Below are 13,656 nucleotides of genomic sequence, written 5' to 3' on the forward strand. Positions count from 1 at the left end.
AACTTTCCCACATAACCCAGTAGGCCCTAAAGAGAATTGAAAATGTGAGTCACTTGGCCTATTATAAGGTCAATATACACCCTTGGACTGTCTGACGGCATACACACGGTTATTTGTGGAGGGCCTCCCCGTCACATGCTGCACTATACACATCTGCATATCATTTGGACATGTTTTCACATAAGAAGCACACACCAATGAAAACAGCTAAGAAACCTAACAACAGGAAGCAGGTTGAAAATGTGGCGGGTCATTTCTTTCTGAGATTTGATAGCTCTTCTGTCCACATAAAGGTTTACACCAGTGTGGGTCTGCTCTGCTCACTTGGTTCAATGGCAGGCCGCCGACGTGAAGGTGGAAGGCCATTGCTAGCTACTCCAGAGTAGGCGCTTCATCCGAATGTAAATGCAGGATGCAGTCATTGACACGGGGCCACTGGTACCATAAGAGAAATCCATGCACTGCTTCCTCACAATCAACATCAATGAGACCGTCGGAGATGTTTTAAAGGAGAACCGGAGCAAAATAAGCTTCTGTTCTCTGAATTTCGAATGCGAGAGTGGGAATAAGGCTGCCATCTGCCAGATAAGTAAAGACAAGATGACAGCACAGTGTACATCATTCCATTACTGCGGCATACAATCTAAAATTCAAACAGCCTGATGACAGAGTAGGAAACCCATATTTAAACAAGTGGATACATTGCAGTTAATGGCCCATCACGCCGCAGTATTTGGCATTAGGAACGGAATCTTGAAACTTGTAGGAACGCATGATAAATATTGCAGTTTCCGTCCGGAGGTATAACTGTGACATATGTGGCAGGAACTGTCAATATTAAATGTGATTCTTACACCATCAGACACATCATAGTTGCGCCCCTGTCATATTGTCGCTGGCAAACCTGGGCTGGGTACTACGGTGCATGACAAGCTTGTGCCGATGCTCGATGGTTAGCATGGGCAAAATGCTGATTTCTGAAGCAAGTATTGCAATAGTGTACATCAATAAATAAACCGTGTTGGGGACCTACCACAGGCCCTCCTTACATGAACCACAGGACACTGTGTGGTTCACGTCTGCTCTCTTTATTCGCCTAGTTTCCACTAGCCACTTCCCTTTCCTCCCTCCTCCCGCCCTCCCTGGCGCGGGTTAGAGCGTCCCTCTTAAAAGGCTCCCGCTCCTTCCTGCTGTAACAAACCGGACAAAGAAGTAGTATTTTTGGGCAATTATCTTTTAGGGGCTTTTTGAAAAGTATGATTTTTTTGTCCTTTCCGAAATGTTTGCAGGGAAGGAATAACTATGAAATTGTTAGCATGCCCACATCGTTATGTGGGTTGGCCGCCGTTGCGGCCAAGGCGTGAGACACGCCGGACATGATGTGGGGGAAGAGAGGGGCGCGTCCGGGGTTGCGGCAGTTGCTGTTTGAAGTTAACAATGCAGGTTTGCGTTGTAACCCGGCTCCCGCGTATCATTTGGTGCACGCCCGCTCTGGGGCCTGAGTCCACGGGGCCCCCTTCTAACAATGGGGACGAGGGCCCACGACGCCCACCCGTGCCAAGGCGAGGTCTGCCGTCGGGCAGTTTAGCGCGCGCCGCTCCTCGAACGAGCAGCACACTCGCCCGCACATCAGAGGAGGAACCCGAGCACGGGCGCACGCAGGAGCTTTCGCGCTCGTTAGGAGCCACACGCACAACTGCACGCAGAGCAGTGGCAAGCTGCACCATAAAAAACATTTAAAAATTCTTAAACGCCGAACGCGCGTACACACGCGGCGGCTACAGTGGTCCAAGTGACTCCAATTCAGCCGGTAGTGCCCATAAGTGCTGGCTAACACGAAGGCTACGAGGTCCAAGGGACTGCAGAGCCAGCAACATAAGAGGGGTAAGGCGTACGTCTAAGAGCAGGAGGACATACCAGTCTAACATAAAGACCCACCCAAGCCCACCCCCAGGACCACACCATAACCCATCACGGACACGCCGAAATGTCGGACCAAGATGCCGCCACAGCGTCATCATCTGGAGGGGCAGGAACCGCTGCACCATCATCGAGAGGGGCAGATGCTTCTCAAGGACACACCCAGCCCATCAAAAATGAAGGTGGTGCGTCACAAGTCATGCACATGTCAAATCCATTTGAAATAAGGGATACCTCAAACCTAGGACCTCGCTGGGCTATATGGCTCTGAGACTTCAAGTTCTATGCAGGTGCCATAGGTCTAACGGACGACGTAAGACTAAAAAACACGCTGTTCATGGCCGTGGGACCGGCAGTGAGAGACATTGCGGGTGAGTTGCTTAACGTAGAAACAGTGACATATGGAAAACTCCACGCCAAACTATCTGAATATTTCGCGCCGCACACGAACGTGGATTATGAAAGGCATGTCTTTCACACGACCAGACAGGAGAAGGGGGAATCCATAGTAAATGTTGTCATGCGTCTCCGCATCAAGCTAAAACACTGTCAATTTCACAGATATTCTAATGAAGAAGCTCTGAGATCCCAAGTGATCGCTGGCTGCCTCTCACAACCGTTCCGGAAGCAGCTGTTGCAGAAGCAGAGGTCCCTGGAGGAAATTCTGGCGCTAGCCCGCATGGAGGCCGCAGTCGACTCCCAACTCGACAACCTGGGTAAGGTCTCCATACAACAGCACACTGAAAACCCAGACACCGTCAACAAGTTGCAGGCCACCCCCATCCAAGGAGGCAAACGCCCAGAGGCCATGTGCTAGGCTAATTAACATTTTCAGAGGGTGTATGCATACACTGAGAGGGTCTGTACTGTGGGCTAGCCTTTTTGACTTCTTGGGGCTCCCATAGCATTGCACCTGCAGGGGGTGCTTATGTGTCTGACTAGGTGTGATGGCGCCTTCTCCCCCTCCCTTCCTTATCTATGTTTTAGCTCTTGCACTATCTGAAATGTCAGGCCAAGTACGATAGTTAATTTCACATCGTTACTGTTCATGGCCTGTAAGAATGTCGCATTTTCCATTGTTCCCTTCCTTGCCTTGAAGCGCTTTGAAACACATTGTGTATAGGCGCTATGTAAATAAACTATCATATCATATCATAAGCCTTTTGATAGTGCGCAGAATTTGTACTTGGAGCAGTACCAGGCGAAGGTACTTGAGCCTAGGGGTAATGTTCTCATATGTGTGCTGACCAAGGACCAAGCTTGGATTGCAGCCTGCAAGACAGCCTTCAGGAGCATTGCTGGGATTTGGTAGGCTGGTATGGCAGGTTATTAGTTCATAAAGGTTAGAAATGACGAGGGCTTGCGCTGCTGAGTGCAAGTGTCAGGGTGCGAGGAAGGATTTGATCTTGCGGAGGAGGATTACTTGATACCATGCCATCTGAGCTTTTCTTTTCATATGCTCCTTCAAGGAGATGTCTGCACCCCCAGACACTTGGCACTGGGAGAAAGATTGGGGATGATGCCTTCAAGATACATTTTGAAGCGCCAGTCCTCGAGTGTGGGCTATAGTTTGCCATCAGAAGCTTGTTTTAAATATAAATAACACTTTGTAGCTTAATTATAAATAACACTTTGTAGCTTTTAAGATTGTCTCACTTATGTCATGCAAAAGCATTGATATGGCTAGGCAGGGTTTGAATGTCGGAGGCAGATTGAGATCCTGTGCGTGGTTTAGCTACAGTGCAGTGTGAGGCGGCATCATGTGCTCTGCTGGGTTCTATTGCAGGACATCTGGTGGTGGGACAAGCAACTTGGCCTCCCAGCTGCCAGCATACAAGTTCGTTTTTTCACATGCATAAGAATACTAATAGAGATACCAAAACGACTTCTATCCACCATGTTGGATGGAAGTCTATTTACAATGAATATTAGGAATGCATGTGTGCATACCCACACAACAGTATTAACAATACTAATAGGCGTTTCACTGTCTATTATGTAAGTTATGTTTGTATTTGTATTTATATAGCGCTTTAATCCAAAGCGCTTTACATTATAACAACAGAATACATAGAACATTATAAAAGTAGAAGCAATGTACATCATGAATAAAACCAATAAAACAGTAAGTAAAGTAATTAATCTGTGAGGGAAGAGGGAAGGGGTGAGGAAGGGAAGGAGGATGGAAACAGAAGGGGTATAAGGGTGAAAATAAAGGATGGTAAGTGGAAGGGGCAGGGTAGAGAGTTTCATAGGAAAGATGCGAGGGGAGGAGAGAGAATGAGAGGTGGGGAAGGTTTCATGATGGAGAATGGAGAATGTGAGATTTCAGGGAAGTGCGGAAGGAAGAAAAGGTAGGTACAGAGCGGATTGAGAGAGGTAAGGAGTTCCAGTGCAAGGGGGCTAGGATCTGAAAGGAGCGGAAAGAGGGGCTAGGATCTGAAAGGAGCGGAAAAGGGAGGAGTCACATGGGAAGGAGGGACGGTGAGAAGGAAGTTTGCAAACACTAACATATATTTGTTCTTCTAAAGGCCTAAAAACGTGTGTGCGCTAGTGTTTGCATAAACAGAACAGTACCAATAGACAAAGTAAAAAGACTTAGACAATGTTTTTAGAATGTCTGTTTGTAATATGAACTTGGGCCTGATTATGTGTAGTTTGAGTATGCGCCTAGTGCCTACTAATGTGAATCCATGATGAGAGTGGGTACCCACTGATGCAAGTGGGGCCCTGTGACGTGTGTACCCCTGTATTTTGAGTGTGTACCCAACTGCATCCTACCATGCTGTTCCGGTACCCCCATGCTCTTATTATTTCTGCACACACCATGTGTGCCCTCCCCCATGCTCTCTATACAACATCGTATGAGTCAACACTGTTGGCTTTGGCAAAGCTTGTTGAAAACAGTTACAGCTTCAAAGTCAATATATGCACACCCGAATCTCTGTAATGTTGGTGAGTGTTTCCTTACGGGACATACACTTGAGCGAACTAGTGACTTTGTTTTGATAATTGGATGATTTTGCCTGCAAATAGAGTGATTATTCTAATGTATAGGAGATGCGAGAGATGAAGAGTTCAGCGATTTTGTGTGGTCTGAAGGACATGGTTTCCTATATTGAGGGGCTTGAAGATAAGTATTGACTTTGACAACCTGCAATATATAAAGGCATTTTCTTTTAGGTAAAGCTTTCGATTTGTCACATTTATGCTAACGAGATAAAATCAGTGTGCCATGTCTTTTGACAGAGCCATAATGATGAGATATGTGGGATCAGTGAAAAAACTAAGTTTAGTGTACGGCCAGGTTTGATCCAAAAAATTATTGCATTAGTCACAGGGACTTGTTACAAGTACGGCAGTAAGTGGTAAACGTGGCAGTATTGGAATTACAGCCACTTTTACCACTATGACGAATTATGCCCACAGAGTGTATTTTCCTCTAAAGGGTGGTGGTAAATGCTTACAGGTGATGGAAATCAAGCTACAGGTGCCCCAGATCGACTTAGGAGGAGTATATAAGTCCCACATCTTCCCCAAACATACATCCAAGAAGCATGCAGCCACATGTAGACGTTGATTATGAGATCCACAACCTGCTACTATTCATCGAGCTACAGCAGCATGCAAGACCCCAGCAGGGAAGGAAGCAGGCACCACAAAGGCGCAGGGGACGTGTGCTGCAGGGGGCACCCATACCACATGTCTGCCCCTCTCCTTGGACACTGATGGAAAACCAATTAGTGAAACGCTTTCGGTGACTTTTACCTTCAACTGGAGCCGATTAAGTGGCTTGAAGGGCTGTGGGCTGACCAAGACCAGGCCTGGGATATCCCTGACTTGGTGGCACTCGGTCCAATCTCAGTGTACCCCTTGGCAGCTAATAATTTGACAATTCTGCACAATCTTGCGCTTAGAGCCTGCAATGGAAGGTTTCTTACTGATCAAACGGCCAAAAAAACATTCTTTAGAGTGAATGTCTCTTCACTAATTGATTACATATTAATCTCAGCATCAGCTTGGGCGTGGGCAGGTGAGTGTAGAGTTATTGATAAGTCCGAAAGTGACTACTGACCGGAAGCCATGCATATCAAATTGGAAAATCAAGATTCTGAAAGGTATGCTCCTACACAGGGATCCCATAGGGTTAATGACCCTGTGCGAAGACCGTTGAAATGGGCTAAGATCCTAACCCTTGAGTTGAAGCAGAGTATGTATGTATGTATCAGTTTGAGCTAATATCAAGGAAATCTGTAACACAGAAAGTGAGCCTACTGTGGATTTGGACGAGTTCGAAATATTTAAAACTAATGGGCAGCCGTATGTTTTGGAGACTGGGAGAAAACGTAGGAGTAAACCAACTACTGGGGGGTGTATGGTTTGATGGCTCCTGTAGAGTGGCAAAGAAAGACATCGAAAAGTGCCTCAAAGATCCCTTGGGGGTTGAAAGACCTCTGCTTTGAGAACCCATTACAAAAACCTACTCTATGATAGAAAGGCCAAATATCTAAAAGGGAAATGGGAGGGACTGTACAAAGCCTGTCAATCGATGGATAATGTTTTGTTTTGGAAATTGGTCTCCGATACTGATCTTAAGGGGGACCCCCAAAAGATGGATAGCATTGGTGGAGATAGATGGAGGGCCCATTTTTGTGCTCTTTATGTGGTAGACCTTTGTTTAATCCATCCCATGGCTATTGAAGGTGGAATAGGTATCAACCCATTGGGCCTCATTACGACCCCGGTGCTAAACCATGGTGCTATTAGCACCATGGTCCATGCCGGGGTCCGCCATGGTGAATGGCAGAATTACCGCCCCATTCCAAGGTTGGCGGGGCGGTAATTCCCCATTCACCCTGGGCCCTTCCCCATTCCCATTTTTGCCCCATAGGGCTCAATGGGAATGGGGAAGGCGCTAAGTACGGTGCCGCAAATTGCGGCACCATACTTAGCACCAAGGTCCCTTTGCGGCACCCTACTTTAACGCCTGCTAAAAGCAGGCGTTAAGGTCGGGTCCCGCAAAGGGAACTCGTAATGAGGCATTAAGGGTTTAACGGCGCCGACACCTTTTACGGTGCCATTAAACCCTTAACACCAGGGTCGTAATGAGGCCGATTGTGTATTACCCTGCAGCATGTAGAGGAAGCTCTAGCCTCTTTCAAAAATGGCAAAGCTGCCAGTCCAGACTTAATACCATTGGATTTTTATAAGGATGAGAGTAGTATCTGGGCAGCTACATTGCTCCAGGTCTTTAGGGCAATGGTATCTACAGGGTCCCAGACACATGGTGCAGGGCAGTTATTATCCCGGTATACAAGAAGGGTGGCAGGGATAGCCTGGACATTTTTATACCTATATCTCTCTTGGACGGGGCTGACTAGCTGTTTGGAAGAATAATCTTGAAACATTTCTAGACTTGGGTGGGACATAAAGGGATAATAATTGCCCGTAAGGCAGAGTTTCAAAAGGGACGGGGTACCATAGACCAGTGTATTATGTTATTTCTAATTAACCAAAAATATACGGTCCTCTTAAAAGACGCTTATTTGTATTGTTCGTGGACCATAGGACAGCATTTGATTCCGTGCCCTGTGACCAGGTATGGAAGTTGCTGGGAGAGCGGAAAGTACCAGAGCATCTGATAGGCATTATATCATCTTTATACCCAAATGCTGTGTCCTGTGTACGTTACAACTTGGGGCACGAATAAACTACATACTTTAAGGTGACATTGGGTGTTAGGCAGAGCTGAGACCTGGCCCCACTTTTGTTCAACCTATATATACAGGGAATTGTAGACAAGTTAGTAAGGGGAGCCAGGACTGCCCAAAGCTGGCTACAACCAAGACCAAGTTCCCAGCATTATTTTATGCAGATGACGCTGTCCTAATGGCCACGTCACCGCAGGGCCTAAAGGACTTTTTTGCTATGTTCTTAAGAAAATCCAGGGAGCAGGGTCTTAGCAATAATATGGCCAAGATAAAGTCGATGGTTGTGAAGCCTAAATGGGCCCATCAGCTAGCTAGGGCTGCAGTCACGCTGAATAAATATAGTGGGGCAATCTTGGCCTTCTTTAGTCATCATGGGAGTGATGCAATCTCACCTGCATTAGAGCTTTATCAGAGGCAGGCAGTCTCAGCTGCCCTCTATGGTTCAGAGCTATGGGGGCATGAGAATGTTGTGACCCTACTGAAGGAAAAAGAACGTTTTAAAGAAATTCTTACAATTACCGCCAAGAGCTCCGACTGCACTAGTGCATTTGGAATGCGGCACACCCCCTCGGAGTCTAAATATGTATCGGCCTGTCTCCCTCTGGGTCAGACTTTGGACTAAACCAGCCCTTGAACTGTGTAGGGAGGCACTGGTATATTATGTAACTTGAAGGAGCAAGTGGGTTGAAATGGCTTACGCACATAAAAAATGTACTCTTCTTTCTATTAAATGGGCGAGTTTTGGAACGATCTAGGCAGACTTAGTGATTCGAACTGGAATCAAATGAAGCCTCTAATAAAACAGAGAGCCAGGGAAACGCTCCTTCTTGAGGCTTCAAAGCTAAGGTTGGGAACTGCTTATTTAGATCAGAGATACATAAATGGCTTTAAATCCAATCTGGATCAGATCAGGCCCACCATGCAAGATCTGTGTATATGATGGTAAGACTAGGTATAGTGCCTATCACCGCTTTTACATTTAAATGGAATGGCCTTGGTTATGCTAGGTGCCCCCTGTGGGGTGCCCACGAGGAGACAATATCACATTTGATGTTATTTTGTAAGTCCTTCCAGCGGCTAAGCTTCTTATACCTGAGACCCGTCCTACTGGAGGGAAGGATTATGTCATGGGGCAGTGCCGTGGAATTTCTGGTTCATTTCTTTACCCCCTGAACGGTGGATGCTGTGGCCTGCTTTTTGCATAGAGCATGAATCTTGAGGAGAAAAATGGTAGCACTTTAACTGGGCAACAGGCTGCAAGTATTTCTCTCCTGTTGTCCCAGTTACCCCTTTGGGATAGCCAATTGCCATCTTGTTATGATATTTGTGGCAATGTGGCGACCTGTTGGAATATCTTCGTTTAGCAGTTATGTTTTTGTTTTGTTTTTAAATATTTCACATGTTTTAGTCACCTTGTATTTGGGATAAATGATTGTGTGATTTTGATGTATTTTATTCTATTTGATGTAACCTGATGACTTTATGTCGAACAAAGGTTTCAAATAAAAGTATACATTTAAAAACCAAAAACAATTGTACAATAAGATGTGCAAGCAGACAGAACTAAACTAGCTACCTACATGTGCATATTAAAAGCAAATACAATGAATAATGCCAAAGTCAAGATTATCACCAAGATGGTCCCTGGGCAATTCCAGATATCATGCACCTTCACACAGTAATTACTGTCACTGTCTGACAGGTAGGTCAGTGGGCAAGTTCCCATATTCAATGGACCATTGATTCACCTGCAAGGAGAGTCCCTCCCGCTCACAACCCTACTGCTGTACATGCACTTCCTTCCCCCGTTTGACATTTTAAACTGTGGTGTCAAATGATGTGAAATATGTCTCAAAGTACAAAAATGAACTGAATACTTAGTAAGGAAGCCGCTTATAATGACTGAGAGAGGTGTACACTTATTAATCAATTATGTAATTTGACATTTACAGAAACTTTGTTCTGAGCTGCTACAATCTATGAATGTACTTTGCTGCTGCGTAAATGACACTGAGATGTGTTGACTGTTTCAGGAACCTCATAGCATGTCTAACCTGAGATTTCCTGCTTCTTTTAGAATAGGTTTCAAGTAAAGCCGTCTCAGGTTCAGTGTTCAAGGACAAATTAACATGGAGTGGACTATAGTTTCATCAGCAGTCGCAGACATAGGTCATAACCTTGATCCTTTGCCATGCCACGTCGATGTAAAACAGGCCGTCTGTAATATCCCCAACCTCCGGCGTACATACAGTGGACGTTCGGATGGGGGATTTATTATGTCTATAAAAGTGAGATTGACAGCCGACGAATTTGTTTTAAATGGGCTTCTTTACGCGTCAGTTTTGCAATTGTCTCTAATTTTAGCATTTCTTTCAAATTCAATGTGGAGAAGCCTGAGCGAGTTGCTGGGTGCTCCCAGAGATCGGTGCCCCCCAGATCAAGTAAAACAGATTTTGTGTGGTTTATTCATTTAATACTGCTCACCCCATTTAGTGACAGTACATGAGTTAGAGCCTCCCAATAAAACTTCAGTTCCCTGGTTTTCCACAAAATTTCCCAGTAAAGTACAGGCCTGGATGCAACCAGGTCGCTGATCAGAATAATGTTAAGTTTCAAATAAACGAATGTGGATGGGGCACTAGAAAGGAGAAGAACCAATTTGTGCAAAAACGTGCGCTCCAGGACTGCCAGGTTTTCAGTTTGGGCATGACTGACTTACCCCAGTACACATACTGAACTCGGGTGACCCTGCAGGACATCCTGGCATGCAAGGCTGCAGAACGCAATCAGGGCAACCAAGCAAGGCCCCTCTCAAAACTATTCCATGCCAATGCATGGCATAGGACGGCACATGGCCTACCACCATCTCCATACTGCATGGGTGACATCAGCGCACAGACATGATGAATGATGTTGCATACCCTGTGAATGACTGAAAGTGCACTCCCCAAGCCAATGCCCCTCCCCACAATTGATGCAAGGAGCGTCAGCCACATGCACAGATGAGCGCACATAGGCCAGCGGCACAATAGTCACACATACATTCACCACAACACACAATCCGCCATTTCTAACACTGTACATAAATGTCCTTGTAGGTGACTCAGGCTATCCGCAGTTACCCTGGCTGATGACACCTGTGAGGAAACCCGGTACACCACAGGAGGCAGTCCATAAAGAGGCCCACAGCAGGACACGGACATGCATTGAGCGCACCTTCGGATTGCTGAAGGCTAGATTCAGGTACCTCCACCACACAGGTGATTGTGAAAAGGGCGAGTTCAGCTTTATTCGAATTGAAGGTCTTTAATGACTGCTGTCCTGATTGGGGTGAAGGTGAATGTGTGCTCCAAAGATCTTTTTTTAAGGCAGTAGAATGGGATTGGCTTGCCAACCATGAACATGCAACTAAACTTGGTTCCTTGAATATTTATTCTAGAATGCACTTTACGATTGGCAAACCCCAGAAGTACATATTACAATTTCCTTCCCTTCTGAGTAGGATTTGTATGTTAATAAGGTTGCCTAAGTTACCTGCCTTAGGCATTATGGGCACCTGGTTAGGCATACCTAAGGATAAACAATGCTGTAGGCTGTGCTATGAGTCTGGGGTGATGGAAACATCTCGCCATGTGCTTACTTCCTGTAAATAAATATATGAGCAAGTATTATGTTAAGTATTATATGAAGCACGCAGAGGGGCTGCATGAAAGGCAAAATGAATGACTTTGGTTGAACTGTGTTTCTGGCTGGAGTACATCATTGTCTATGGCGATTGCAAAGGTAGGACAGGCCTTTGAAAGGGAAATAGCCTTGAAAGTGTAGAACACCGTTGACGTAGCGTCAGTCTTCTGAGTGCAACATGATACAACTATGGCTGGGGAACGTAAATAATAGAGATTATATTTTTGTTTTAATGTATTTACAACTTCATGGTATTTGTTATTGATGTATTTTTTAAACATAGTTTTGTATGATATGTGAGCAGGTTTTTTTGACTGACTCACATTAAATAAATAATAATAAAGTTCTGCACTGCGGGGAAAAGACGGCCCTAAGGAAAGCCCTAAACGTTGACAACAATGCCATCACATCCAACAAAATTCCCAGCCTCTTGCAAAAAAAAGAATATTAGATTTAATATAGCGCTTCATGCACTGTAATAATAAGAATTGTTATTGCCCACATTAATGGTACTCAATTTATCGACTTTGGAAAGATGATGGCTCACTTGGCTATGCTGAGAATTGAACTTGTGCATTGTAGGCTTGCACTGTGTTAGAGGCGGGCACATAGGCAAAACTGCTGCTTGCAAAAAACAAATGCACCGACTAAACAAGTGTAAAGTTGGAGACCACACAGGGTCATTGGTAAGAGTTTGCACGGAAATGTGCAGCTCAGATGGCACAACACTCTTTGCTGGTCTTATATTTACAAAGGTTGGCTCTGCATCCCTTCAATAAGGCAGCCTTGGCATAGGAGCTTGCCAGTTATGGAGAACTCTGCATATCTGTGTGGCGCTATTGGTACACCAAAATCAGCCGAATCCTTTGAAACTGTGCCTATTTCGATCTTAGATCTAGTCTGATACTTTATTGTCTCAAAGGTCCATAGAATGTTACCTGGGCACAAAATATTTCCTGATTCATGGAATTATTTGCGTGAAAAACGCAGATTTGCGCGCCTTTCTGCCAGAAAATCCCCATACTTCAAACAGGGATTCTCGGGCAGAAAGGCACGCAAATCTGCGTTTTTTCACGCAAATAATTCCATGAATCAGATAGCTCAATTCGTCAATTCGCCCATTATCTAGACTGTTCGTTTGCCAAAATAAAGTCGTGTTGTTCTCTGCTACCCAGTTCTTGCATGTGTAGTCTTAGTTTATTTTTTCAAAGATTTGAAGACATCTTTGCAACAGAGTTTTATGGCCTGTAAGAGGCAAATGTGGGTTTCAGTCTGTTTTCTTAGGGGACACCGTTATAGTGCCTTTATTGCAAGAGCAAAGCCTTTTCCCTCGCATTCTATATACTGACAATACGTGGTGTAGCTAGCCAGATTACCATTTTAAAGGTTTAACAAACGTTTGCTTGTGGTGAATCCCCATTTGTAGGCTTCATTATTGGGTAACACTTTGCGAACTTCTACTTACGTGGATTGATTTTGAAGCGCCACCTTCTGGAGGTAGGTAAGCATGCTAGCTCCTTATGATCCCAGGTGCTCCTGGAAGCGCTTTTTTGACGTTTTCCTTGGCTTTCCCCATTCAGCCGTATCACACTGGCTGATCGTCCGCCTTCCCCCGCATGCATCGTGGTTAAATATCTGGCGTGCCCTGCTCCACTATATGAACTCTCCTCTAGTTTTCCTGGTACTCGGGGACAGAATACGGCCAATCTCATATTTACAACTGTTTGCTTTGCGAGGTTATATAATTAATTCCATCATCTTTTCCAGAAATTCCTCAAGTGGGATTTTAATTTTCCTATATGTTCAGAATAACATACTTGAAGTACTTCCAATTGCCTTAAGGGAGTGACATTAACAACCTTTTTCATAACCATCAGTCTGGGTTCAGACCTTCCAGAGGAACAGTGCTGATCTCTAAGGCATAAAAGAAGTATTGTATTCCAAGTAATTGACACTGGGGTGTTCCAATGCCATTTGGCAACTCTGTGTTGGCACTGGATGGTTGATCACAGGGCATAACAGTGGTGCATCTCTACTTATCTCTTGGGCACTGGATTGGTCATATTTGTGCTTTTAGTTCCTGGGTTCCAGGTTCTTGTTGGGGTTTCTCTGTGTAGCTGCAGTGCAATTGTGTTGTTCCATGCTTTTCAGTGCACAGGTTTGTTCTTTACAGTGCCACTGTGTTCCATTGTTGCTATATTGAATGGCTAGATACTACCATGGCTTATTCCGGCCACATTGGCATGCGATAGCTGCTCCCAATTTATAATTAAATTGGCATGGATTTACAGCTTCCTTTTCTTTTCTTTTTTATTAATTTGATTGGGTATTTGTAAGGCTC

At 45.0% G+C, this 13,656-nt stretch overlaps 1 protein-coding gene across 3 annotated transcripts in view; it reads left to right on the forward strand.

The window, feature by feature from the left end:
- Positions 1 to 1,186: 1,186 nt before the first annotated feature.
- LOC138480882 (uncharacterized) overlaps positions 1,187 to 13,656 on the forward strand; it is a 356,687-nt gene continuing 344,217 nt past the window's right edge. For 2 of the 3 annotated variants that reach the window (XR_011274154.1, XM_069612672.1), the window contains exon 1: positions 1,187 to 2,636. Coding sequence is in view for 1 of the 3 variants with exons in the window: in XM_069612672.1 (XP_069468773.1) it covers positions 2,258 to 2,636 (379 nt within the window). In the remaining 2 variants the exon portion in view is untranslated. Of the gene's footprint in view, positions 2,637 to 10,729; positions 10,875 to 13,656 lie in introns of all 3 variants that reach the window. The other variant, XR_011274155.1, reaches the window with a different exon arrangement.

This window comes from Ambystoma mexicanum, chromosome 5p (assembly GCF_040938575.1).
Source record: "Ambystoma mexicanum isolate Mex_15411 chromosome 5p, UKY_AmexF1_1, whole genome shotgun sequence".
NCBI lineage: Eukaryota > Metazoa > Chordata > Amphibia > Caudata > Ambystomatidae > Ambystoma > Ambystoma mexicanum.